Source organism: Balaenoptera musculus, chromosome 9 (assembly GCF_009873245.2).
Source record: "Balaenoptera musculus isolate JJ_BM4_2016_0621 chromosome 9, mBalMus1.pri.v3, whole genome shotgun sequence".
Lineage (NCBI taxonomy): Eukaryota > Metazoa > Chordata > Mammalia > Artiodactyla > Balaenopteridae > Balaenoptera > Balaenoptera musculus.
The window spans coordinates 72,667,016-72,693,657 of NC_045793.1; the positions used below are offsets into that span (position 1 = coordinate 72,667,016).

The 26,642-nt window shown below is 38.0% G+C and overlaps 1 protein-coding gene across 1 annotated transcript in view; it reads left to right on the top strand.

Moving 5' to 3' along the window:
* Positions 1-26,642, top strand: part of HDAC9 (histone deacetylase 9) — a 575,085-nt gene that overhangs the window by 127,751 nt on the left and 420,692 nt on the right. Inside the window, exons 7-8 of the mRNA XM_036862952.1 lie at positions 19,100-19,231; positions 24,410-24,525. Of these exons, the coding sequence (XP_036718847.1) occupies positions 19,100-19,231; positions 24,410-24,525 (248 nt within the window). The remainder of the gene's footprint in view (positions 1-19,099; positions 19,232-24,409; positions 24,526-26,642) is intronic.

A 26,642-nucleotide genomic window follows, 5' to 3' on the forward strand; every position in this document is an offset into this window, starting at 1 on the left:
CCTTAAAATATATGTACATGACTAGACTGACCAGAAAGCCAGTAAAATCTAAACTGAACAATGTGATTCCCTAAAGAGACTAATGGAACCACTTCTACATATGACCTAATCCAGAAATCTGGCAGTCACACTGAGCTACTGGCTCCCCTTCATCTCATCAGATACAAGCTTCCGTCATTGCTTGCTCTTAGACTTCCTCTTTCTCATCATGTCTTCTGTTGTAGTTCAGTACCCATTTAGTCATATCCCCATTCCAAGTATTGACCATTCTCTGATTTCAGCATAGCCTTGTCCAGTCAACCCTATGTCTTTTTAAACTTTAAATCTAATCTTCCTATCCTCCTACTTACATGTCAATTAATACCTCTTCTATTATGTACAAGGCTAAAGTCCTTCCATGGCAAGCACAAACTCTCTTCTCTCACACTCCCTCCCTCACCTTCCCCCCTCCACCACCTCATTCTCCTTTGTCCTAACAGTACCTAACAGTTTGCAGTTCCATGAATAAGTCTTTCTATTTCACACTCACACAAGCCATTTACACCTGGTTTTCCACAAGGTCCTTGCTAAAATGTATGCTTGAGTAATTCGTACTCATCTATCAGTGCTCAGCTGATACATGCTTCCCTTTGTTAAGCTTTAGTTGGTGCCTTCCCATCACCCACCAGGCTACCCTAAATACTCACTACATTCTTTATGCCAGTATATATGCCCAAATATACCTGGACAATTCTCTGTGCATATATGTCTATATTAAAATTAAAATTCTCTACTTAGCTGAGAAGTTTCTTAAGGTTAATATCTATAGCTTGTTTTGTATTGTATCCCCAGCATCTTCAGAGAGCTCATATTAGGCACTGAATAAACTTCTCTTATAGGAATAAATAAATATATAGAATAAGATAGGAGCTAATATACATCTCTTTAGGTATTTAAAAATATGGGCAGATTCTTCATGAAATAATTTTTAAGAATTTAATTTGCAGTAATATTTTGTAGTGAAGAGATTGACTGCTTTTGGATGGCTATCACTAGGCAAGTCAGAAGGAAAAGTAAACAGAATAACAGGTTAGAGAATGATGTTATAGTTTTATGGGAATGAACTGAAAATTTTCTGATAAACATCAGAGACAAAAAATTAAAAGTCATACAATTGAAGAAAGTAAGTTATATGGCATTTAAAATTAGACGGTGATTTGCTCTATTTACTATTTATCATTTTAATCAATACTCCTGAACTCTTTAAGGTCAGGAGAATGGATGATATTGTCCATATTTGCAGGCGTAAATACTGAGGCACAGCGACATTAAATAATGCTTTACCCAAATCACACAGTTAGTGTGGCACAGTCAAGACTGGAAAACAACTCCAGACTCTTATGAACATAACCAGGTAAGTTCATGCTGAGAGCACAAATGCGTACAATAAACCTTAGGTTTATGGTATACTCAGGGAGTTACTAGCAGATAGGTGTTAGTTTTCTGGACCATACCATCCCGACTATAAGGTTGTTTTCTGGGAAAAATTGTGTGCTGTTCCAGCATGTGCCCCTATAAAATAGCAGGGCTGCCCCAGTGCAGATCTTACCTGCTAAGATGGTCCTTGCCCTGCCATGAAAGCAGTTCACACCTATGTTTATACATGTAGCTCTTATGAAGTGTGTGGGTAGAAAGTATGTTACAAGTTTTACATCCACAAATAAAACTACTTTTTGTGACATTTCTATTCAAAAGAGTATATAAAAGATACATCTAGTAGAGGAGGTGAATAAAACTATAGAGTGCGCAGTGTAATTTTTGTGTATGTGTACATAGACCAGATTAGTTCATTACTTAAAGAAGATTAATAATGTAATTAATTTTCAATTCTATTTTTCAGTATGAAATTTTAGAACTCAAGAGGACTTTTAGAAAAAAAAATATGAATATATCTATAAATACAGACTCCCCCCAGAGTATTACATTATTTAAGCTGTGAAATACTTGTTCAGAAATAAGACTTTATTATAAACCCTTAGGCTCTAGGTTAAAAAACATTATTTTAGAAACTGTATTGAAGAAGATTGAAACGTGCTCCTAATCAAGTTTGTTTTATTGAAGTCATAATTCAAAATTTTGCTATATTTTCAAAATACAGATTTTCAAAATTTATTTTTGCTTAGGTAAGTAAAATATTTTATATTTGAAAAAATTAAAGTGTATAAAGGAATTAACTTTGAAGGTATTCTAGACTGTATAGGATGTGGATTTCCTTGACTCCAAAACCTGGTATTTTTGATGCTTGCCAGAAAAATGAAATTCCTTCTGCATTCCACACCTGATCTATAAGACCTCTTGCCATAAAGTTCAGCATCAAGAAATTCTTAGAAATTAAAGAAGTTGAAGTTCAGCTAGTTCTCTTCTCAGCAACGTTTGAAACCTGGTCTTTTACTGTAAGTTTCCTTTCATGCTTGGCTATATGCGAGCATTCATTTTTTTCATTCAACAGCTGTTTATTGAGACCCACCATGAGTCTATGTAGTTGTTCAGTCCTGAGAGTAGACACAGGAGTAATTGTTGCATTTACTATTCCGAGTGCTATGTGTGGTAATTTCAGTGAAGCAGTGAGGGTTAGAGCCATATTGCAGTGGTCTGAGGTTAGGAAGCAGTGGTGGCAAGTGTAAAGCTACTTAAAAAAAAAAAAAAAAACTTGACTGTGAATTCAAGTATAAATGCAGACAGTAGCTAATAATATCTGTATCTCAGGAGGGCTTATTTTTATTTGAATGGGAAAAATCTGAGCATGTCTACATGCTGAGAAGAAAGCCAGCAGAGAGAGGGAGTTTGAAGTTACAGATTGAGTAACCTCTGTTAGTATTGCATAATTCAGCTAAATTTTGCTTGGCATTTAATTTTTTTAATTTATTTTTAATTTATTTTTATTTTTGGCTGCATTGGGTCTTCATTGATGTGTGCGGGCTTTCTCTAGTTGCGGTGAGCGGGGGCTACTCTTTGTTGCAGTGTGTGGGCTTCTCACTGCGGTGGCTTCTCTAGTTGTGGAGCACGGGCTCTAGGCACGAGGGCTTCAGTAGTTGTGGCATGTGGGCTTCAGTAGTTGTGGGTCATGGGCCCTAGAGCGCAGGCTCAGTAGTTGTGGCACACGGGCTTAGTTGCTCTGCGGCACATGGGATATTCCCAGACCAGGGCTTGACTCTGTGTCCCCTGCATTGGCAGGCGGATTCTCAACCACTGCGCCACCAGGCAAGCCCTGACATTTATTTTTGAAGCTTTGTCTTCCACTTAGTATCCTTTCCCCACCCTGCTAGCATATTTAATAGCCATCCCTTAAATTTGCCAGCATCTTCCTCTGGACAGGGTTGTTTCCTCTGCCTAGAACTGCACTTCCCTCCCACCTCTGCCTGTCAGGATCTCTCTGTCCCCAGGATTTCCCCTCAAGGCAAATGAATCTCTGCCTCCCAGCCCCAAAGCTCTGCTTACACCTATCACATGGCATTGATGACAGTGTGTCATTTGGTCTTGCTAGACCAGGAATGCCTAGGAGAAAAAGGCTCTCTGGTCTATCTCTGAGACAGTTGCCTCAGCACTTAACACACCCGTTTTCCCATTCATTGATTCATTCATTCAATAAATAACTAATGGGTTTAATCTATGTGGTAGGTACTGTATATGTGCCGAACAAACAGTGGACATGTGTCCACAACAGTGGACATAACTAGACATGTTCCCACTACTCATGGAACTTGCAACTTTGGTTCTCAGTATTATTTAATAGCTCTTAAACGTAATTAAACAATGGAACCAACTGAATAGGAAGTTTCATTTTAACTATAAAAAGTGATGAAATATATCTCATTATTATTATTTGCTTATTATCACTTATTATTATTTGTTTCTGTCCAGAATCACATTGTTTGATTAAAGTATCTCATCTGTTAAAAATGGCAATTTGTACTTTAAATGTCATAAAATTTTTTTAAACAGTTATTTCTTCTCCTGTCCTAGTATTAAAAACAAAACCAAAAACCCAGCCTTGAGTAGCCATTTGTGTATTCATCCACTCAGTAGACTTTTTCTGAGTGCTGACTAAGCCAACTGAGTACCAGGCACTGCGGAGAAATACTGTGAGGAAAAGGAAACAGGATTCAGCATAGAGTCCTGCTGCTGGGCTGAGGAAACTCAGTGCCCTGTCGTGGGCTTTTGAGCTTTAGAGGTGCCTGCTCTGGCTCACGAGATGAAACATCCACAGATGCTAATGGAGAATGCCAACCCAGAGCTAGCAACCCTTCCACTCTAGATGGAGCTCCTGTTAACCAGGAGCTCCATTTTGTTTTCCCATACTGCTCTGCGCTACTTCCTGGGACTCCGTCATACTCTCTGCCCTTTATACCCACTGATTTTTTTTTTTTTTCACAAGAAAGTTGTTGTCATTGTTGTTTTCATATGAATTTAATTTCTGTTTACATTGATGGAAGGAAATACAAATGGACATGTAGATTCACAACGATGTGTGCTACTGTGCTTCGAAAGCAAAGCATTGTAGATCACCTAAATGCCCAAATGTTATCAAATGCTTACATAAAATATTGCATATTCACATGTAAATATGGCTGAATAATATATGGTATAGCCACATAATGTATTTTTAAAAGACTATGTAATTGCTTGGGAAAAGATTCATGATAGATTTTTAAATGAAAAACAGAATAAATGTAATCATTTCAAGGAATAGATAATCACTGGGATAATTACATAGTACCTTATTAAGTGAACAAACAGGATATTATTATAAATGTAATATGATTCTCATTTTCAAATACTTTTATAAATACAACGCAAAGGATACATGAGTAGGGTATATACTCAGTTTGTCCTGTTTCCAAAAATTTCAAACATGCATGATTCACATAATCAGAAGAAAGCAATAAATGTAATTACAAAACACTTTTCAGAAGATCACACTATAAATTGAGTAACATTTACCAATGTGCGTTTTGAAGAAGAATAATTCTCTTTGAACAAATAGACATAATTAGCGTGTTCTAAATAAGAAGATGGATGGTTGTCTACATTAATATTTCTGAAACTAAAAGAAGAGTATTATAATTTGTCCAGGAAATGGCATTTATATATTACCATAAATGTGGCTAGCTATTAGAATCTAAAATTTCCCAATAAATGGTTTCTAAAAAAACTGTTTTATATGAATTACATATCATTAAATGATTGTAATTAGAAAGAGTTAGACTAGACATTTTGCTTCTCAATATCAAAATGTATAAAATCTGACTCATAACATTGAAGAGTCATATTATCCAAGCCCCCAAAAAAGCATAAGCTGTATTAGATTTACTATATTTTTCTGAATGCTAATTTGAAAATACATGGCCTTTGTCTAGTTATGAGATTTTTAAATTAGAGTAAGCTACAACTTTATTTTTATTTCTTTTTAACATCTTTATTGGAGTATAACTGCTTTACAATGGTGTGTTAGTTTCTGCTTTATAACAAAGTGAATCAGCTATACATATACATATATCCCCATTTCTCCTCCCTCTTGCGTCTCCCTCCCACCCTCCCTATCCCACCCCTCTAGGTGGTCACAAAGCACCGAGCTGATCTCCCTGTGCCATGTGACTGCTTCCCACTAGCTTCCTCTTCTACATTTGGTAGTATATATAAGTCCATGCACTCTCTCACTTCGTCCCAGCTTACCCTTTCCCCTCCCCATGTCCTCAAGTCCATTCTCTACGTCTGTGTCTTTATTCCTGTCCTGCCCCTAGGTTCTTTAGAACTTTTTTTTTTAGATTCCATATATATATGTGTTAGCATATGGTATTTATTTGTCTCTTTCTGACTCACTTCACTCTGTATGACAGACTGTAGGTCCATCCACCTCACTACAAATAACTCAATTTCGTTTCTTTTTATGGCTGAGTAATATTCCATTGTATATATGTGCCACATCTTCTTTATCCATTCATCTGTCGATGGACACTTAGGTTGCTTCCATGCCCTGGCTATTGTAAATAGAGCTACAATGAACCTTGTGGTACATGACTCTTTTTGAATTATGGTTTTCTCAGGGTATATACCCAGTAGTGGGATTGCTGGGTCATATGGCAGTTCTATTTTTAGTTTCTTAAGGAACCTCCATACTGTTCTCCTTAGTGGCTGTATCAATTTACATTCCCACCAACAGTGCAAGAGGGTTCCCTTTTCTCCACACCCTCTCCAGCATTTATTGTTTGTAGATTTTTTGATGATGGCCATTCTGACTGGTGTGAGGTGATACCTCATTGTAGTTTGATTTGCATTTCTCTAATGATTAGTGATGTTGAGCTTCCTTTCATGTGTTTGTTGGCAATCTGTATATCTTCTTTAGAGAAATGTCTGTTTAGGTCTTCTGCCCATTTTTGGATTGGGTTGTTTTTTTGATATTGAGCTGCATGAGCTGCTTCTAAATTTTGGAGATTAATCACTTGTCAGTTGCTTCATTTCCAAATCTTTTCTCCCATTCTAAGGGTTGTCTTTCTTTTTGTCTTGTTTATGGTTTCCTTTATTGTGCAAAAGCTTTTAAGTTTCATTAGGTCCCATTTGTTTATTTTTGTTTTTATTTCCATTTCTCTAGGAGGTGGGTTAAAAAGGATCTTGCTGTGATTTATGTCATAGAGTGTTCTGCCTATGTTTTCCTCGAAGAGTTTTACAGTGTCTGGCCTTACATTTAGGTCTTTAATCCATTTTTAGTTTATTTTTGTGTATGGTGTTAAGGAGTGTTCTAATTTCATTCTTTTACATGTAGCTGTCCAGTTTTCCCAGCACCACTTATTGAAGAGGCTGTCTTTTCTCCACTGTATATTCTTGCCTCCTTTATCAAAGATAAGGTGACTTATGTGTGTGGGTTTATCTCCGGGCTTTCTATCCTGTTCCATTGATCTCTATTTCTGTTTTTGTGCCAGTACCATACTGTCTTGATTACTGTAGCTTTGTAATATAGTCTGAAGTCAGGGAGCCTGATTCCTCCAGCTCCGTTTTTCTTTCTCAAGATTGCGTTGGCTATTCGGAGTCTTTTGTGTTTCCATACAAATGGTGAAATTTTTTGTTCTAGTTCTTTGAAAAATGCCATTGGTAGTTTGATAGGGATTGCATTGAATCTGTAGATTGCTTTGGGTAGTATAGCCATTTTCACAATGTTGATTCTTCCAGTCCAAGAACGTGGTATATCTCTCCATCTGTTTGTATCATCTTTAATTTCTTTCATCAGTGTCTTATAGCTTTCTGCATACAGATCTTTTGTCTCCTTAGGTAGGTTTATTCCTAGGTATTTTATTCTTTTTCTTGCAATGGTAAATGGGAGTGTTTCCTTAATTTCTCTTTCAGATTTTTCATCATTAGTGTATAGGAATGCAAGATTTCTGTGCATTAATTTTGTAGCCTGCTACTTTACCAAATTCATTGATTAGCTCTAGTAGTTTTCTGGTAGCATCTTTAGGATTCTCTATGTATAGTATCATGTCATCTTCAAACAGTGACAGCTTTACTTCTTCTTTTCCAATTTGAATTCCTTTTATTTCTTTTTCTTCTCTGATTTCTGTGGCTAAAATGTCCACAACTATGTTGAATAACAGTGGTGAGAGTGGGCAACCTTGTCTTGTTCCTGATCTTAGTGGAAATGGTTTCAGTTTTTCAACATTGAGAACGATGTTGGCTGTGGGTTTGTCATATATGGCCTTTATTATGTTCAGGTAAGTTCCCTCTATGCCTGCTTTCTGGAGAGTTTTTATCATAAGTGGGTGTTGAATTTTGTCAAAAGCTTTTTCTGCATCTTATTGAGATGATCGTATGGTTTTTATCCTTCAATTTGTTAATATGGTGTATCACATTGATTCATTTGCATATATTGAAGAAACCTTGCATTCCTGGGATAAATCCCACTTGATCATGGTGTATGATCCTTTTAATGTGCTGTTGGATTCTGTTTGCTAATATTTTGTTGAGGATTTTTGCATCTAAGTTCATCAGTGATATTGGCCTGTAGTTTTCTTTCTTTGTGACATATTTGTCTGGCTTTGCTATCAGGGTGATGGTGGCCTCGTAGAATGAGTTTGGGAGTGTTCTTCCCTCTGCTATATTTTGGAGGAGTTTGAGAAGGGTAGGTGTTAGCTCTTCTCTAAGTGTTTGATAGAATTTGCCTGTGAAGCCATCTGGTCCTGGGCTTTTGTTTGTTGGAAGATGTTTAATCACATTCTCAAGTTCAGTGCTTGTGCCTGGTCTGTTTATATTTTCTATTTCTTCCTGGTTGAGTCTTGGAAGGTTGTGCTTTTCTAAGAATTTGTCCGTTTCTTCCAGGTTGTCCATTTTATTGGCAAGAAGTTGCTTGTAGTAATCTCTCATGGACCTATGTATTTCTGCAGTGTCAGTTGTTACTTCTCCTGTTTCATTTCTAATTCTATTGATTTGAGTCTTCTCCCTTTTTTTCTTGATGAGTCTGACTAATGGTTTATCAATTTGTTTATCTTCTCAAAGAACAAGCTTTTAGTTTTATTGATCTTTGCTATTGATTCCTTCATTTCTTTTTCATTTATTTCTGATCTGATATTTATGATTTCTTTCCTTCTGCTAACTTGGTGTTTTTTTGTTGTTGTTGTTCTTTCTCTAATTGCTTTAGGTGTAAGTTTAGGTTGTTTATTTGAGATGTTTTTTGTTTCCTGAGGTAGGATTGTATTACTCTAAACTTCCCTCTTAGAACTGCTTTTGCTGCATCCCATTGGTTTTGGGTTGTCGTGTTTTCATTGTCATTTGTTTCTTGGTATTTTTTGATTTCTGAAGTGATCTCTTGGTTATTTAGTAGTGTATTGTTTAGCCTCCATGTGTTTGTATTTTTTACAGATTTTTTTCCTGTAATTGATATCTAGCCTCATAGCATTGTGGTCAGAAAAGATACTTGATACAATTTCAATTTTCTTAAATTTACCAAGGCTTGATTTGTGACCCAAGATATGATCTATCCTGGAGAATGTTCTGTAAGCACTTGAGAAGAAAGTGTATTCTGTTGTTTTTGGATGGAATGTCCTATAAATATCAATTAAGGCCATCTTGTTTAATGTATCATTTAAAGCTTGTGTTTCCTTATTTATTTTCATTTTGGATGATCTGTCCATTGGTGAAAGTGGGGTAAGTCCCCTACTATGATTGTGTTACTGTCGATTCCCCATTTTATGTCTGTTAGCATTTGCCTTACATATTGACGTGCTCCTATGTTGGGTTCATAAATATTTACAATTGTTATATCTTCTACTTGGGTTGATCCCTTGATCATTATGTAGTGTCCTTCTTTGTCTCTTTTAATAGTCTTTATTTTAAAGTCTATTTTGTCTGATATGAGAATTGCTACTCCAGTTTTCTTTTGATTTCCATTTGCATGGAATATCTTTTTCCATCCCCTCACTTTCAGTCTGGATGTGTCCCTAGGTCTGAAGTGGGTCTCTTGTAGACAGCATATATATAGGTCTTGTTTTTGTATCCATTCAACCAGTCTGTGTCTTTTGGTTGGAGCATTTAATCCATTTACATTTAAGGTAATTATCGATATGTATGTTCCTATTACCATTTTCTTAATTGTTTTGGGTTTGTTATTGTGGGTATTTTCCTTCTTTTATGTTTCCTGCCTAGAGAAGTTCCTTTAGGATTTGTTGTAAAGCTGGTTTGGTGGTCCTGAATTCTCTTACCTTTTGCTTTTCTGTAAAGGTTGTAATAACTCGGTTGAATCTGAATAAGATCCTTGCTGGGTAGAGTAATCTTGGTTGTAGGTTTTTCCTTTTCATCACTTTAAATATGTCCTGCCACTCCCTTCTGGCTTGCAGAGTTTCTGCTGAAAGATCAGCTGTTAACCTTATGGGGATTCCCTGGTATGCTATTTATTGTTTTTCCCTTGCTGCTTTTAATATTTTTTCTTTGTATTTAATTTTTGTTAGTTTGATTAATATGTGTCTTGGGGTGTTTCTCCTTGGATGTATCCTGTATGGGACTCTCTGCACTTCCTGGACTTAATTGACTATTTCCTTTCCCATATTAGGGAAGTTTTCAAGTATAATCTCTTCAAATATCTTCTCAGTCCCTTTCTTTTTCTCTTCTTCTTCTGGGACCCATATAATTCTAATGTTGGTGCGTTTAATGTTGTCCCAGAGGTCTCTGAGACTGTCCTCAATTCTTTTCATTCTTTTTCCTTTATTCTGCGCTGCAGTAGTTATTTCCACTCTTTTATCTTCCATTTGTCCATTCTTCTGCCTCAGTTATTCTGCTATTGATTCCTTCTAGAGAATTTTTCATTTCATTTATTGTGCTGTTCATCATTGTTTGTTTTCTCTTTAGTTCTTCTAGGTCCTTGTTAAACGTTTCTTGTATTTTCTCCATTCTATTTCCAAGATTTTGGATCATCTTTACTATCATTACTCTGAATTCTTTTTCGGGTAGACTGCCTATTTCCTCTTCATTTGGTTGGTCTGGTGGGTTTTTACCTTGCTCCTTCATCTGCTGTGTGTTTCTCTGTCTTCTCATTTTGCTTAACTTACTCTGTTTGGCATCTCCTTTTCGCGGGCTGCAGGTTTGTAGTCCCTGTTGTTTTTGGTGTCTGTCCTCAGTGGCTTCAGTGGGTTGTGTAGGCTTCCTGGTGGAGGGGACTAGTGCCTGTGTTCTGGTGGATGAGGCTGGATCTTGTCTTTCTGGTGGGCAGGTTCCCATCCGGTGGTGTGTTTTGGGGTTGTGTGACCTTATTATGATTTTAGTCCTCTCTGCTAAAAGGTGGGGTTGTGTTCCTGTCTTGCTAGGTCTTTGGCATAGGTTGTCCAGCACTGGAGCTTGCTGGTCGTTGAGTGGAGCTGGGTCTTAGCATTGAGATGGAGATCTCTGGGAGAGCTTTCGCCGTTTGATGTTACATGGAGCCGAGAGGTCTCTGGTGGGCCAATGTACTGAACTCGGCTCTCCCACATCAGAGGCACAGGCCTGACAGCCGGCCAGAGCACCAAGACCCTGTCAGCCACACGGCTCACAAGAAAAGGGAGAAAAAAAGAAAGAAAGAAAGAAACAAATTTTAAAAAAACAAAATAAAATAAAGTTATTAAATAAAAAATAATAATTATTAAAAATAAAAATAATTAAAAAGTAATAAAAAAAAGAAAAGATCAACCAAACCAAAAAGCAAATCCACCAGTGATAACAAGTGCTAAAAACTATACTAAAAAAAAAAAACAAAAAAAAACGGACAGACAGAATCCTAGGACAAATGGTAAAAGAAAAGCTATACAGACAAAATCACATGCAGAAGCATACACATACACACTCACAAAAAGAGAAAAAGGGAAAATATATATATTTCTTTGCTGCCAAAGTCCACCTTCTCAATTTGGGATGATTCGTTGTCTATTCAGGTATTCCACAGATGCAGAGTACATCACGTTGATTGTGGATATTTAATCCGCTGCTCCTGAGGCTGCTGGGAGAGATTTTCCTTTCTCTTCTTTGTTCGCACAGCTCCTGGGGTTCAGCTTTGTATTTGGCCCCGCCTCTGCGTGTAGGTCGCCTGAGGGCATCTGTTTCCCGCCCAGACAGGACGGGGTTAAAGTAGCAGCTGGTTTGGGGGCTCTGGCAGAGGCCGGTGTGATGTTGCACCAGCCTGAGGCGCGCCATGCGTTCTCCCTGGAAAGTTGTCCCTGGATCACAGGACCGTGGCAGTGGCGGGCTGCACAGGCTCCCGGAAGGGGAGGTGTGGATAGTGACCTGTGCTTGCACACAGGCTTCTTGTTGGCTGCAGCAGCAGCCTTAGGGTCTCATGCCCATCTCTGGGGTCCACGCTGATAGCCGCGGCTTCTGCCTGTCTCTGGAGCTCGTTTAGGTGGCGCTCTGAATCCCCTTTCCTCACGCACCAGGAAACAGTGGTCTCTTGCCTCTTCGGCAGCTCCATACTTTTTCCCAAACTCCCTCGCAGCTAGCTGTGGCGCACTAGCCCCTTCAGGCTGTGTTCACGCCGCCAACCCCAGTCCTCTCCCTGCGATCGGACTGAAGCCCGAGCCTCAGCTCCCAGCCCCCACCCTCCCCGGCGGGTGAGCAGACAAGCCTCTCGGGCTGGTGAGTGCTGCTCGGCACCATCCTCTGTGCGGGAATCTCTCCGCTTTGGCCTCTGCATCCCTGTTGCTGCGCTCTCCTCCGTGGCTCCGAAGCTGCCCCCCGCCCCCGCCATCCCCCGTCTCTGCCTGCGAAGGGGCTTCTTAGTGTGTGGAAACCTTTCCTCCTTCACAGCTCCCTCCCAGAGGTGCAGGTCCCGTCCCTATTCTTTTGTCTCTGTTTTTTCTTTTTTCTTTTGCCCTACCCAGGTACATGGGGAGTTTCTTGCCTTTTGGGAGGTCTGAGGTCTTCTGCCAGCATTCAGTAGGTGTTCTGTGTGAGTTGTTCCACTTGTAGATGTATTTCTGATGTATTTGTGGGGAGGAAGGTGATCTCCATGTCTTACTCCTCCGCCATCTTGAAGGTCTCCCTCACTATATCTTTAGATCAACTAGATAAGAGAATTTACTTGTGTTCCCAAAGTGTCTTTTCATAATTGTAATGATCATTTGATTGAACAGTTCACACATGACAAGGAATACTACAGTGTTATTGTAAAAGTGACTTGGGCAGGAACTACTCCAGGAAACCTAATATTCAGAAAGGACATTCAAAATAGAGTGAATGGGTCATAGATTATACCTGCTTGGTTCTAAGTGACAGAGTGTCAGAATATGGCAGCTCCAAGGTAGCCCTGTGGGTGGGAAATAGCAGGAGAAATCCAGGAGAGAGGGAGGCTAGGTTGATAAACTGATAGATATCTAGTCCAGTAGAGAAGAATAGACAATGCCAGAGAAGGGATCTGACACTGGCTATGGAAGCTTGACCTTCACCTATGATTGTAGTGCTAAACATGGAGGTGGAATTGTTGAGTATCTTAAATATTCATTAATATTAAGATACATTACTTAATCTAGTACTTAATCTTGATAGATCATTAATGATCTTAATTAATAATATCATTAATCATTACTCAATGGAAACATCTTTCTTTTCTCCTTATGATCATATCCAATGAGAATGAATAACTTCTTTATACCATGATATGTAGTTATTGAATTTTTTTTTTTTTTTAAATTTTTTTATTTATTTATTTATTTATTTTTATTTTATGGCTGTGTTGGGTCCTCGCCTCTGTGCGAGGGCTCTCTCCAGCCGTGGCAAGCGGGGGCCACCCTTCATCGCGGTGCGCGGGCCTCTCACCATCGCGGCCTCTCCCGCTGCGGAGCACAGGCTCCAGACGCGCAAGCCCAGCAGTCGTGGCCCACGGGCCCAGTCGCTCCGCGGCATGTGGGATCCTCCCAGACCAGGGCACGAACCCGTGTCCCCTGCATTGGCAGGCAGATTCTCAACCACTGCGCCACCAGGGAAGCCCAGTTATTGAATTTTTGTCTAAATTATTGATGTAAAGAATATTCATAAGTTAAGATTAAAAATGAGCAGAAACAAAATGCACAAAGTAGGCAATCATTCTTAGTAAAACATGATGTATTTAAGACATGGAGTAAATAGAGTAGAAATTATAAACAGGCAAGTAAAAAAAGTGCAGAAAGTACGGAAAGTCAGTTATTAACCATAAAGTATTTTAAATACACTAAGTGAAATATCAGAAAAGGACCATCATTATTTTTGTTGTTGTTATAGATACTATTGCCCTAAGCAAAAGGAGTAAACCACTTTTAGCCTTCTATCCCTCTGCTTACGTTTTAATTTTATTCGTTTTGTTTTATTTTAATATAAGTTTCGTAGTCTTATATGTGGACACAATTAAACATTCGTTTATTCAACATCTCTCTATTGAACAACTTTTTTGTGATGGCCAGTTGAGCTAGGAATTTCATTCTACCCCTTTAATCTTCCACCGTGATGTATCCATATATATCATCTACCGTAGATGACAAAATGATTCATGGAGATCAATAAACTCACCCAGGTTTGCTGGGTGTTAGTACATGAAAAAGTTAGCATTGAAATCTGAGTCTAGTTTGTTTGTGTCAGAGTCCCATTTGCTCCCGCAAAAGATAGTTTCCATGTTCGTATGTGTGTACACGTGCAAAAATGACACCTCCACACTCAAATACATGCTCAACACACCAACCTCTTAGAGAAATGACAAGTCTGAGCCTTGTCACTTACTGTGCCTTAGAATCCTAATTTTTTAACTTGTGCTTCTTCTACCTAACTTTTCTATTTCTTTCCCATTGTTTATTTTCATACCCACTGATACCTAAGTTCATTCTGCACCGTGGAGATCAGTATGAGAGGAAAGATTCAAATATATTTAACTCATAAGGCATTCTTCACATGTTTTCTGTTTCCTTCATTCACTTTTTTTTAAGTGAAAAGAGAAAAAGGTTTTAGTTCTCTCCTCTTTACCATTGTTTTCATTTAAATATTTATAATCAATTTTTTATGCAGTGTTTTCATCTCAGCAAACAAAAGCATTCAGATGGGCACACATGCACTAAAAGCTTGCCTTCTGTTTTTGTGATTAATTGAGATGTAGAGAGTGATGGGTGTGGGGTAAAAATAGAAATGCAATTAGTGCAGCTAGGCATGAAATACATTCAAATACAAGCAGAATGTCTCCCCAGTTAGTGATCTCTTTCTGGGCTCTTGAGGATTTTCCTCCCATTAGTAAGTCACTGGAATGGAAATCTTCAGCCTTTGGGGATACCAGAGCATTAAACATGGAATTAACTCTTAACTGCAAACTGAGTCAGCTCAATAGGTCATTAATTCTACTGCTTGGGTATATATCATGCTGAGCTTTGGTGTGTGGGCTTCTGAAATGTTGGGAGTGAGTTTATAAAGCATTGCAAGGACTAAATGATGGTTATCTATCATTCCAACCTTTGCCTTCACCACTTAGATACTAATATCTCTGGTGACTCAAAATCAGAATTGAAATGCAGGCCAAAGCTTTTGCTAAAACCAATGGATTTGGACCTTTACTTAGAAAAGTTGTATATTGTGTATTTTGAGAAAATAAATTTATGTTGCACTTTATAGAATATGTGATTCCTAGTTTTTACAAAGCTGTGTCCTCAGTTGATAAAGATATCACCGTGCCTCAAATATTATCCTACCCCAAATTGAGAATCTTTCTGCATATCTTCATAACCAGTAGAAGTTGACTAGCTTTGCTTTGAATGTTTTAAAATAAATTTCTAAGTATAAAGTGTATTGAAATATTTAATATTTTCAGCCACCTATAGCACTCCCTGATTTCTGATAATATTTCTTTTCTTCCCATACTCTTTTACATCCTCTTTGAGAATCTCCAACAGATATTATTATCTCCTTTGATCATCCCAGTGTAGTACAGTTATTAACAACTTGCATTTACTGATTGCTTACCCAAGGTTTTTCACACTTGATGATACTGATGTTTGGGTCCAGATAATTCTTTGCTGTGGGGGCCTATCCTGTGCATTGTAGGATGTTAGCAGCATGGCTGGCCTCTACCCACTACATTCCAGCAGCAACTCCCCATACTGACAATCAGAATATCTCCAGACATAGCCAAATGTCCCTTGGTGTCACAATCTTTGCTGGTTGAGAACCACTGGTTTATCTTCTACTAGACATTATTTTGTTTGAGTCTACAATAACTTTGTAAAACATGAAGGACTGTGTTAATCAGAGTCTTGGCAGGAAACAGAACCTACCCAATATGGGTCGTAGACTTTTACTAAGGGACTGCTTACAACTGCTTAGGGATGTTGAGGCACCCAGAAAATAGCAACAGTGAGAAGCCAGGGCTAAAGAAGCAAGGAGAGGAAATAATGTTGCTGGAGTGCTGGGAAAGCTGAAGGTGTGGAGCAGAGCCCTCAAGAGGGAGATGAAATCAGGAAGGGACAAAGCTACACCTGGTGATGCAGCACTGTAGCAGAGAGAGCATAGGATACCTGGTCTCTCGCTCCTTAATTCTTTGATCACTAGCCAGTCCTACCAATAGGTTGAGTCCAGATGAAATCCAACCAGCAAAGAACTGAGTGATGCAGTCCCAGGATTCGGTCCCATGAACTCAGAGAAAGAAGGAAATGGAATCAGTTGGAGCATATGGAGGGAAAAAAAAAAAAAACCTATCTCCATTTTAACACGAGAAACTGAGATTTAGAGATATAAAGTAATTCATCCAAAGCCAAAGACCTAATGCGTGAAGTGAAGCGGGCATATAAAGCACATCTATTTCACTCCATACACTACAAAGGTATCTTCATTGCTTATTTGCATGAATGAGCGGACTGATAGTAGCTGAAAGATGCAAAACCAGGACCCAGTTCTCATTCCTATTCTAATGTTCACTCTTTTTTAATGTTGTCACTGAAAGATATTTAAGAGCTGTATATCCAGCCCATTCTCATAGACATGTAGGAACAAAAGCTATCTGCCCACCTGTAAAAGCTTATGGAATTCTAGGTTTCATGTAGAATGTTTAAGTGGCATATGCTGATTTTCCAAGCTGTTGGCGCATTTTCATCTTGATTGCAGAAACTCGGGCCAGCTGGTGCAATGTGTTAGGAGCAGGAGGACTGGACTGGGAATCAGGGGCTCCGGGGCCCAGCCCTGGCTCTGTCATCCCTAGTGTAACACCCCCGCCACCAGCAGTAGCAGCAATAATAAAAATTCCGTAAACCTTTTCTTCCGTTTTGCGTTCACCCAGATCTCCGCAGTTATTCTCAGGTATCTAATCCAGTGGCCACAGTTCTGTGAAGTAAGGAAGGTATCAGAGTTTCATGTTTCACAAACGAGAAGTCAGGCTCAGATAGTACTAAAGTCTCGCTGAAAATCGCGTAGCTGGGAAGTGTGGTCCCAACTCCACATATTCCCGCTGAAAACACAGTGCCTTTTCTCCCCCACCTTTGAAATGATGAATCAGTCAGTGCACTTCCTCTGGAGAGCCAGTCCGTAGTGTTGAATCTGTTAAGCTTCATCATAAAGTCATGTCTAGATTAAAGTCTGAGACTCTGTGATTTTTGTCCTAGGGTTATAAGCAAGGTGGCAGCAGATACTAATCTGGTTAGCACATAGGGATTCCTCATTTTTTCCTTTCTGGGTTTTAGATGGAATATATTTATTAACCTACAGCTTTTCAGAGACAAAATTGGTATTTTAAAGGCATTTAAAAATAAATATATACCAGGGGGTGGGGGTGGGGTGGAATCTAAGTAAATTAATACAGTTCCATTTTTTCCCCTTATTCATGGGTAAGTTGGATGCTAGTAATTCAGACTCAGCCTTCTCTACTAAGATAAAGTGAGTTGAAGGAAGCTCTGGACTCCTGGAAGGTCTGGCAAGAACCTTAATCCTTCCCCCAGACTATTTCCCTTCTTTGCCTTAAGGTGGGAGGCCCAGGAAGTAAGACATTTCAGGTCTCTAGTCACTGAGATTCTTGTACTCAGTCCTGATCTCTGCCCACCTCTCCTGCCCATTTTCTACTTTTACAATATTTTCAGCACCGCCTGTTTATTTTTACTTTTCCAGTATTTTCAGGCATAAAATCAGGTGTAAAACACAAAAAAATTAACTTTTTTATTTTACCTATCCAGTTCCAAGAAAATCTAAGATTCTCAGTCCAAGGTAGAGCTAAAGAAAAGGGAAAAAGAGAAGAACAAAGAAGAAAGTAAAGTATAGGATTTTGAAGTCAAAAACAAAAAATAAATAAATGAGTAATAAAAGATTGTATGTTCTACGTTTGATACTCTCTGTAGTTTGGCAGAATTATAAAATTCCTTCAAAGAAATCATTTTATCTGATCCAGAATTATAGCTACATTATAACATTGTATCTGATGTAGATGATTAGTAATGCTTTGGAAAAGCAGTTGTATAATTGTTATACTGTTCATACATAAAGAAAGGTGGAAGAGCAGCATTTTCAGTATTTAGAAGATTAGAGTTGAGCTAGGTTACCTGGGTACAGATCCTGGCTTCATCCCTTTTTACTTTTGTGACCTTGGCAAGTTACTTTCCCTGTCTGGGTTTTGGTTTCTTCATTGATATATTCAAGGTGTAAATAGAATCTATCCCATATGGATTTTTATGGTTGAAGAAGTTAATATTGACAAAGCTTTTAGGACAGTAGTGGAACATAATAATCACTATGTGAACGTTAGTTGTCATCAGAAACATTGTTTCCCTAATCATCATCATCATCATTATCATCTCCACCAGCACCATCATAATCACCAATTTCTACTACAGAGTCAATCCAATGTTTCCATTCTTCTAAAGTATAATCACTTAAAAACCTAATAAATAATGACTAATTATAGAGCATCGCTATTTAGGATAGTTCAACCAAAGAAATAGTAACGTATGTATGAATAATGTGCATTCGTATTTTGCAACATATAACCTAACTCAGAACTTTAGTAATAAGACTTGGCCACCCTTCCTTTCTAATTGATTGTGTACTCACTGTATACAAAGGTTTATTCATAGTGATTCTACTTGGTTTTGTGTTGTTATACCGAGTATATTTTCCCAGGATTTCAGGTTCGAAACTACTGACAATGAAATATTTCAGGAGTCAGAATCAGACATAAATTATATGCTGCAGAGGTGTCTTCTTATTACCAGAAGTCAGCCTAGAGTCTCTAAAATCACATTAAGGTACTGTTTTTGTGGTTATTGAGTTTCACCCTTGAGAGAATTGAAAGGACTGACAATGAAGTGTAATAAATCTTACTCTGACCCAGACATACTCAGTCATTTAACTTCCCGTTAACAATCCCAATTCTGCTACCTAAAATAAGTCGAAACATATTTTTTCTCCTTTTTCACTTTACATTTAGAGAAGTAGAAGAACATTTCACATATTTCATAAAAATAATTATGACATTTGTTTAATTTACAGTCAATGCCTTATTTACATGCTTGGGGTTTTACTTTGAGATGAGAAGGGACTATGAAACGGGTGAGCCGTTTTTTATACACGGGAGCGATTGGCTCTCCATTTTTTAATTTTTATCTATTTTCTTTGTCTCAATCCCCAGCCTCTGAGCCCAACTTGAAGGTGCGGTCCAGGTTAAAACAGAAAGTGGCAGAGAGGAGAAGCAGCCCCTTACTCAGGCGGAAGGATGGAAATGTTGTCACTTCATTCAAGAAGCGAATGTTTGAGGTGACAGGTAATTGAGGACTGGGCAGATATACAGTAAAACATGCTGCTAGTAGGAATGAAAAAAAAAAAAGTTTAGAAAAATATACCTGTTGTATATTAAAAGTTATTTTGAGGAGAAACATTTCTCGAAAGGAAATTATATTGAAAACTCACAAGTAGTTCAGTAAACCTTGCCATGCATTCACCAACTGTGTTAAACAGGAAATGAATGAAAAACAGAACTGTGTGTCAATAGGCATAACTAGGGAATGCCAAAGCTCACCTTAATCTTTTCAGAAACAAGCAGTCCATTTTGGGAATGCCAACCAGGAGAATATAACTTTTAATGAAATTTGATCAGAAATGCGCAGAGGGAGGTCCAAGAAGAACACTTCCCCCATACTCAGACATGAATGTACAAAATACACCTGGGAAAATTAAACTACGTGGAACAGCAAAACCTTGACTTTTCAACAAATTTACAGAACTCATAAATGACTTTATGTGTTTACTAGTGAACTGGGACTTATGGCAGGAGGGGGATATATTGCCTTTTATGAAGGGAAAGAAACTGTCATTTTCACTAGTCTCAAATGGAAGAGTTCTTATTTTTTTAGCTGCCTGGTTAGTAGTGGGGTGAACAGGTTAGGAAATTCAACCTGATGTCTTACAAAGCCCTCTAGTCCCATTTGTACCTGGTCTGAAATTGGAGAAGACATAGGGATACCAGCACCAAAAAGGCTAGCCAATACTGACTACTGTTTATCGAGTACCTACTTAGAGCTATGCATTGTATCTGGTCATTTCCTTTGGTTGCCATCAATAAAGAAATGGTAATCTACAACCATTTGTCTCCATCCCCAAGGAAAATTGTGCTTATACCAATATAGTCAGTTGGTATTATTTCTCCAAGATCAGATCTTATTCTTCGCAAGTTTTAACAAATTATTTGTTTTCTATATCTTCTTTGGTCATGATAGTGTCTAGTTTAGGGAGACAGCATGGAGAAGATTGCAGAGGTAGAGGCAGAGGTGGAAAAGTACAGAATACTAATGACACAGTGCTTTGACAGGCTACTAGGGCAAAAAAATGTTTAGTCTTCTATTCAGTCCTGACAGATTAATATGTTTATCTGAGGGAAAGTATTGGTGGGAAAATTTTTTCTTGAGAGATAAGAAATATTAAATAAACAATTACTTTACTAGAGTTTATTTTCCAATATCAAATATAATCACTAATTTTGACCAATTGAATTCTAAATTTAGAGTTATAGACTTTTTTTGCCAAGAAACGTATATGTATTTTAGTGAGTAAAAATCTTAAGTAAGTTTTCATAATAGAGGTCCTTGGTGGGGTTGGGGAGTTAGGGAGTGAATCTGTTTTAATGAATGTAAGCAATAATGAACATATCAATTGTCTAATGTAAACGAAATATAGGTGATTTTTCTAATGGGAGAGAGTAGGTTCTCTTATAACAGAAAAACTTGAAAATAGAAAAACATACATTACTTTTTTGTTTTTTTTAGAATCTTATTGTTTAAGGTCATATTTATTAATCCCAATTTCTTTTCTATTTTCCTATTAATCTTTTTCTTGATCATAACTTTTTTCCCATGGTCACTTGCTCGTCCTTACCAAATTTCAGTGGAATTTAGCTCAATGCTTATCTGAGTAACAATTAATTCTCATTTGTAAGGGTTATGATTTGCTAGAGTTCTACTAAGATTTCTTTACTTGTGAAATATCATAATTTTCTCTTTCTAATTTTGTGATGTAATAACTCCCCTTTTCAACTGAAGAAAAAAACATGTATTTGAAGAGACCTGTACATTTATTAGACACACATTGCTGATCAATAAGCTGGGACTCATGGATGCTTTGGTAGATGTTTTTAACTGGTATGTTGCAGTTATTCTAAATGTCTTTGGAGGATCTGAACTACTGGACACACAGCTTTCTTCACCTGTACTCCTGCCCCTTTCTTTGCCAGCTTTCATGTAATTAGGATGAGCTCTGTTTGGATCTTAATACTAATTATTTTTGCTATCGAGTCAGAGACCACCATAGCATCATAGCAGTTAAATTACCACTGCTTTTCTTTTTTCACCTCTACCTCTCTCTTCCCTGTTTCATAGGTTCAAGTGTTTGCTTTTTCCAAACCCATGCCACCTCTCTCTTCCCAGTAATTGACATGGGAACCACTTATCATCTTCCTCTTTTTCAAAGCCAAGAGTTTTCCGCCCCTCCCCACCCCCAAAGCCATGTTAATTTAAAAATCTAACATCCCTGTGCCTGCAACGTCTTCTCCTCCACTCTTCCCTTCTCCACTGACCCCATTTCATGAGCTGCTCTTATTCAAGCCCCAGTTGTGATATTATTTCTTCTCAGAGCTTTTTGTCAGTGTTCCCAGAAAATCAGTTGCTACCTCCCCTCCCAGACCCTATCCAGCGTGATGCTGTAGAATCCTGTTGTAGGATTTGTTGTCTTGAATTCTAGTGCCTATCATAGTGATTTCTACATAAGGAAATACTTCTGTGTAAGTATCACATAAAATAATATAAATAACGTAATTTTAAATTGACAAGACAGAATGTTTAAAAGTAGTTTTCATTTTTATTTTTGTTTTTTTAAAGAAAGGATACAGAAATGGGACTTTAATGAGAAGTCAGTGTGTAGTCATACAGGAAAGACAAGAGTTAGGAGTCCAGGGGAAGGAAACTCTTGAAGTATTTTTTTTAATGTACATCTTCTTTGTTAAAAGAAAAGTAAACAAGAAAGAGGAAAATATAAAAGTAGACAAATCAAATGTAAGCAAGATATATAGACCGAAAGGTAGTGAGCAATATGTATTTAAGAATTTTATAATATCATTGACTTGATGAAATCCCACAGTCAGTAGGTGGCAGGGTCAGAATTCTGTCACCAGTCTCACATTCTTTCCGTTGGTACTGCACTTCTGAGTAGAGAAATATTTATAGTAGAAAGTTGAAAGTAATAGGTGTTCCAAGGGAGGGCAAGCAACTATAGCCTGAAAATTGGGAGTGTCCATTCACGGGTGACAGATGGTATGTGAGCCAGGCTTTGAGTATAGAGGTGGGATTGGACCTTCAATGAAGTAGGTGGAGGAAAAGGAGGATAAAAAAGCATGAAATGGGAAAGCGGCACATACGGAGAGTAGGCGATTTAAATTTGACTGAGTGCAGAGTTCAGAAAGGACAATAGTAGGAAATAATGTTAGGCTCCATTTTGGAGCAGAGGAACGTAGTGAAAGTTGTCTTGCTATGATCCATCTGGCAACAGTTTAAGGAAAGTTTGGAGAGACTGACTGCTGTAGCAACTCAGAAATACAGGAGACTTTTGCTATAGTCCATGAGAGAATAATGAGGGCTGAGGGATTAAGCTGAAATCATTGTAGTCAGAAGTAGATGAGAAATGATGTGAAGAACAAAACGAAATAATCTAGTAATTGATTAGATTTGGAGTAGGGAAGGGAATGAGAATGACTGTAAGGGTAGTGATAAACAGAGGTAAGCAGAGCACATTTAATATTGAAATACACTGAGTTTGATACACATATAAAAAGAGATGAAAAAGGTCCAGTATTCCAAAGGGATTCAGGCTAGAAATTATGAGAAGGAAAGACAAGAAATAAAAGTTTTATGGGAGTGTTCTGCCTAAAAATGATAGTATGATGTCATAATTTTGAGTGATTTTGACAAGGGAAAGAGAAACAGGATAAGGCTACAAACTTCGGTGAATATCTACATTTAGGAATTGGTCGAAGGAGGAAAAGCCAGAGAGATGGAAAAACAAACATGGAAGTGGCGAATCTTCTTGTAGAAAGGATGAGGAGAATGAGAACTGTTTTGTCAAAAGCCTTCAAATTTCGGGGTGTTCAAGAGAACGATTGCAGTCCACAGTGAGCAAGCTAGGTTGCCGGGTCTCGAAGAACAAGCACACTACTTCTCACAAGTTATTAGCATGCTTTCGTCTAGAGGGACAATTCCAGTGGAAAAGGAGGACCTGAAGATTCAAAATAATTGCTGGAGCAGAATTCTAAAGCAAGTGTTAAGGGGACTGGGTCATGGGTGAGGGTGATTGTCCCCGCATTGGAGCGGGAAGCAGAAGAGAAATGCTTTCACTTTGACAGGGGCAAGGAGAGTGTGGATAACAAAATCATGAGGTAGAAAGAAAAGTCACTGATAGAAATCATGTCAGAAGTTGTCCGTCTCTGAGAAGTGTGAGGCCAAGATCGTTTGTGCAGAGCTGAGTAGACAAGGTATAAGGATGAGGCACCTAGAAAAATGTTCAAATGAATGAACTATGGAAGGTGATAGGGGATTGATTAGAGCTCAACAGATAATTTGCCAAGGCTTGATAAGATGGCCTCTCTTAGCTATATTTCTAGGAACTGAAAGTTTCTATTTCATTAATTAGATATTTTAGTAAGTGCATTACTTCCTTTGTAACTTGAAATGTGTGTGAATTTTATATCTGAAGATGACAGAGATGATCTATATTGTTGTTATCCAACTCTTGCTAAAATGAGTTTCTTGTTATATTGGTGTTTAAAATTGAACATATTAAATTTAGGCAACTTCTCATCTTCTGGAAAATAAGTTGGGTAGAGTTAAGGTTAGCCAATGTTGTACAAGGCCATCAATACAATATTGAGATTTTATCTTCTATTGTATTTTCTTCATACAACTTTGACTAAGATGTGCTGTAATAAGGTACAGCCTTAGTAAATTAAATAAAGAGCCATTTATAACATAGCATATAAGCAATTTTTCCACACACAACAGGAATGGCTCCAGGCCTCATTTGTTGATGGCATGTTTTTATGAATTATGCAAGTCCATTATCTCTATTACTTTATTTTTTCGGTAGCACAAGAGCAAGTAAGAGAAGATTACATTCTTCCCCCCCCCCCCCAATCAAAAGCCTCTACAATCCTCTCTAACTGGATATCTCTACTTCTGTAAAATTAATGAATACTACGTTGTATTTTTAGCGGTGAAAACAAAGGAAAAAATGTGGTATGGAAATTCAGAAATGTTCCAAAATTTTTCACAGTTCTTTTTATTTAGTCATTCACGTAGGGGAAGAAAAACAATGTTCGTTTCTGTATATTACTTAGAGTATAACTGCAGTTCATCTTTGTATGTTTTTCATGAGTGTATTCGTACTTGACAATGTTTTTCAGAATCCTCAGTCAGTAGCAGTTCTCCAGGGTCTGGCCCCAGTTCACCAAACAATGGGCCAACTGGTAATGTTACTGAAAATGAGACTTCGGTTTTGCCCCCTACTCCTCAGGCTGAGGTAAGACTCATTATTTTGGTTCTTGTAAAAGTTAATCCTCGATTAGCCCGCTAAAACGCAGTGATATTTCTGAATTGAAGTTTAAAGCCACCCGTTCTTAGTTATTTTTCTGAGAGGTTTATAATGTGTGGAATTGAGTAAACTCAATCTGATTTACAAAGTTTGGATGACAGTCATGGTTTGAAAATACTGAAGTGTAATCCTCAAAGAAACCACTCTTAGTGATGCTGAGTATATACTTCCCAGCAGCTGTGCAACTCAGAAGTCCTTCTGCATGGTTCTTGGTTATCCTGATGGGAGTAGACCCATCAGTAAGTAAAACAACGTCATGCAAACCTCTCAGAAGAACAGTTGCCCGAAACAAGTTAGGTGTTTTATCCAATTGACCTGAAGAGTAATGAGAAAATTGTTGAAGTATCATAGTTGAGGAACACAGAGCTCCACTAAGCAAACATGTATTAAGGACCTACTGTGTGCCAGTCATTTTGCCTGGCAGTGGGGATATAAAGATAAATGATATATGAACTCTGTCCTTGAAAAATGAAAGATTAAAGGAAACTGGTCTGAAATAACACATGATTTTTTTTTTTTCTGACTGTATGCAGTCAACTTTAGTAACATTTGTTTTTTGGCACATGATTTATTGAAACCAGTGATACAGCAATAGAGGAAAGTAAATTTGTGAGTCAGCAAGAATTTGTCTATGTAGTTTCTGTAGTAGGCTAAGCAAAGGCAACAGCCACTCCTGTGGAATCAGCTGTTTTGGAGTCACCATCAATCGACTGAAATTCTCAATATTTCTCTTCTGTCATTATAATGCCTCCTTACCATGCACTGCTCTATGCAGGGGAAGCTGGTGTAGTAACTTCCATATATAACTGTGACATGCTTCTTCCATTGTGTTTTATAGAGTCCATGATCCTTTGGGGCTGAAAGGGACTGATCAAATCTCTGATTCCTGAATCATCTCTGTAGCTCTCCTGATATGTGATTATCAGACTGCCACCAGAGCACTCTTTATTCAAAGGGAACTCACTTCACTGTCTCCTGGGGCAACCTAGTTGATTTTGGACGGTTAGCTTGACTGACAGAAATGTCTTCTGTACCTTACGCCAACATCTGTGTCTGTAACTTCATACATTCACACATACGTGTATAATAAATTATTTATAAGTTATAAATTATCTGGCCAAAATATAAGGGAAGGTTGTCCCTGATAAGGAAAGGACTGGAGCCAGTGAAGTCACTTCTTCTCTGAGGACATTTGTGTACTTGAGTCTTGAGTTTTGGTGTTCAGAGCCTCACATAACTCTGAAGGGAGAGAGAAGGCAAAGCCCAGTACTGACCAAAGAGGATAATCTAACAGGAAACCATTCAGACCCAAAGACCCATATCTGTGCTACATTGGTGAGTCCCTCATCCCCACCCACAGAGGTGTCTTGATGTAGACCAGAGCAGGGGCAGAGTCTCCTGGAGAAGTTGTAACCAGAAGCTAGTTGTAGCCTGAATTTTCATAACCTCAAACTGTTAATTTAATTTAAAGTGCCCCAGATTTTTAGTTCCCTAGGTATCTGGAAAAAAGCAAAAGTAAATTCTTTCTAGAGGAATACACATTCATTTTAGATTTCAAAATTTTCCCTCAATTTTCCAAGGAAAATGAGCAGAATAGATAGATGCTCTGTTGCTTATGACCATCTTTCAGCTATGTGAAGGATACAATTCAGGCCGCTACATTTTCTCCTGTCCTCCATCTATTTCTTGTTTCTTACCATCCTATTGTCCCTTTCTCGTCTTCATTTTTCTTTCTAAAACATGGTACCAGGTGGAATAAATACTTCACATATATTTGTGGCCATAGATGTAAGTGGGATTCTTGGACTATTGGTTACAGGTATTGTATTTCTGTTAGTACAGTTATATCTCAATATCAGTGAGTTTTCTGCAACCCTTTAATCAATTTCCAGAAAAAGAACAACTTGGTCACAAATATTTCTAAAAAACTTTAGATTTCCATTTCCTCTCAGTTTGAAGAATGCGTTTCAATTGCAGAAACACTAAAAGGTCTGGGTTCTAAATAGGTTCTGGATGAATTCTGTATCCTTGGAAAATGAAAACAC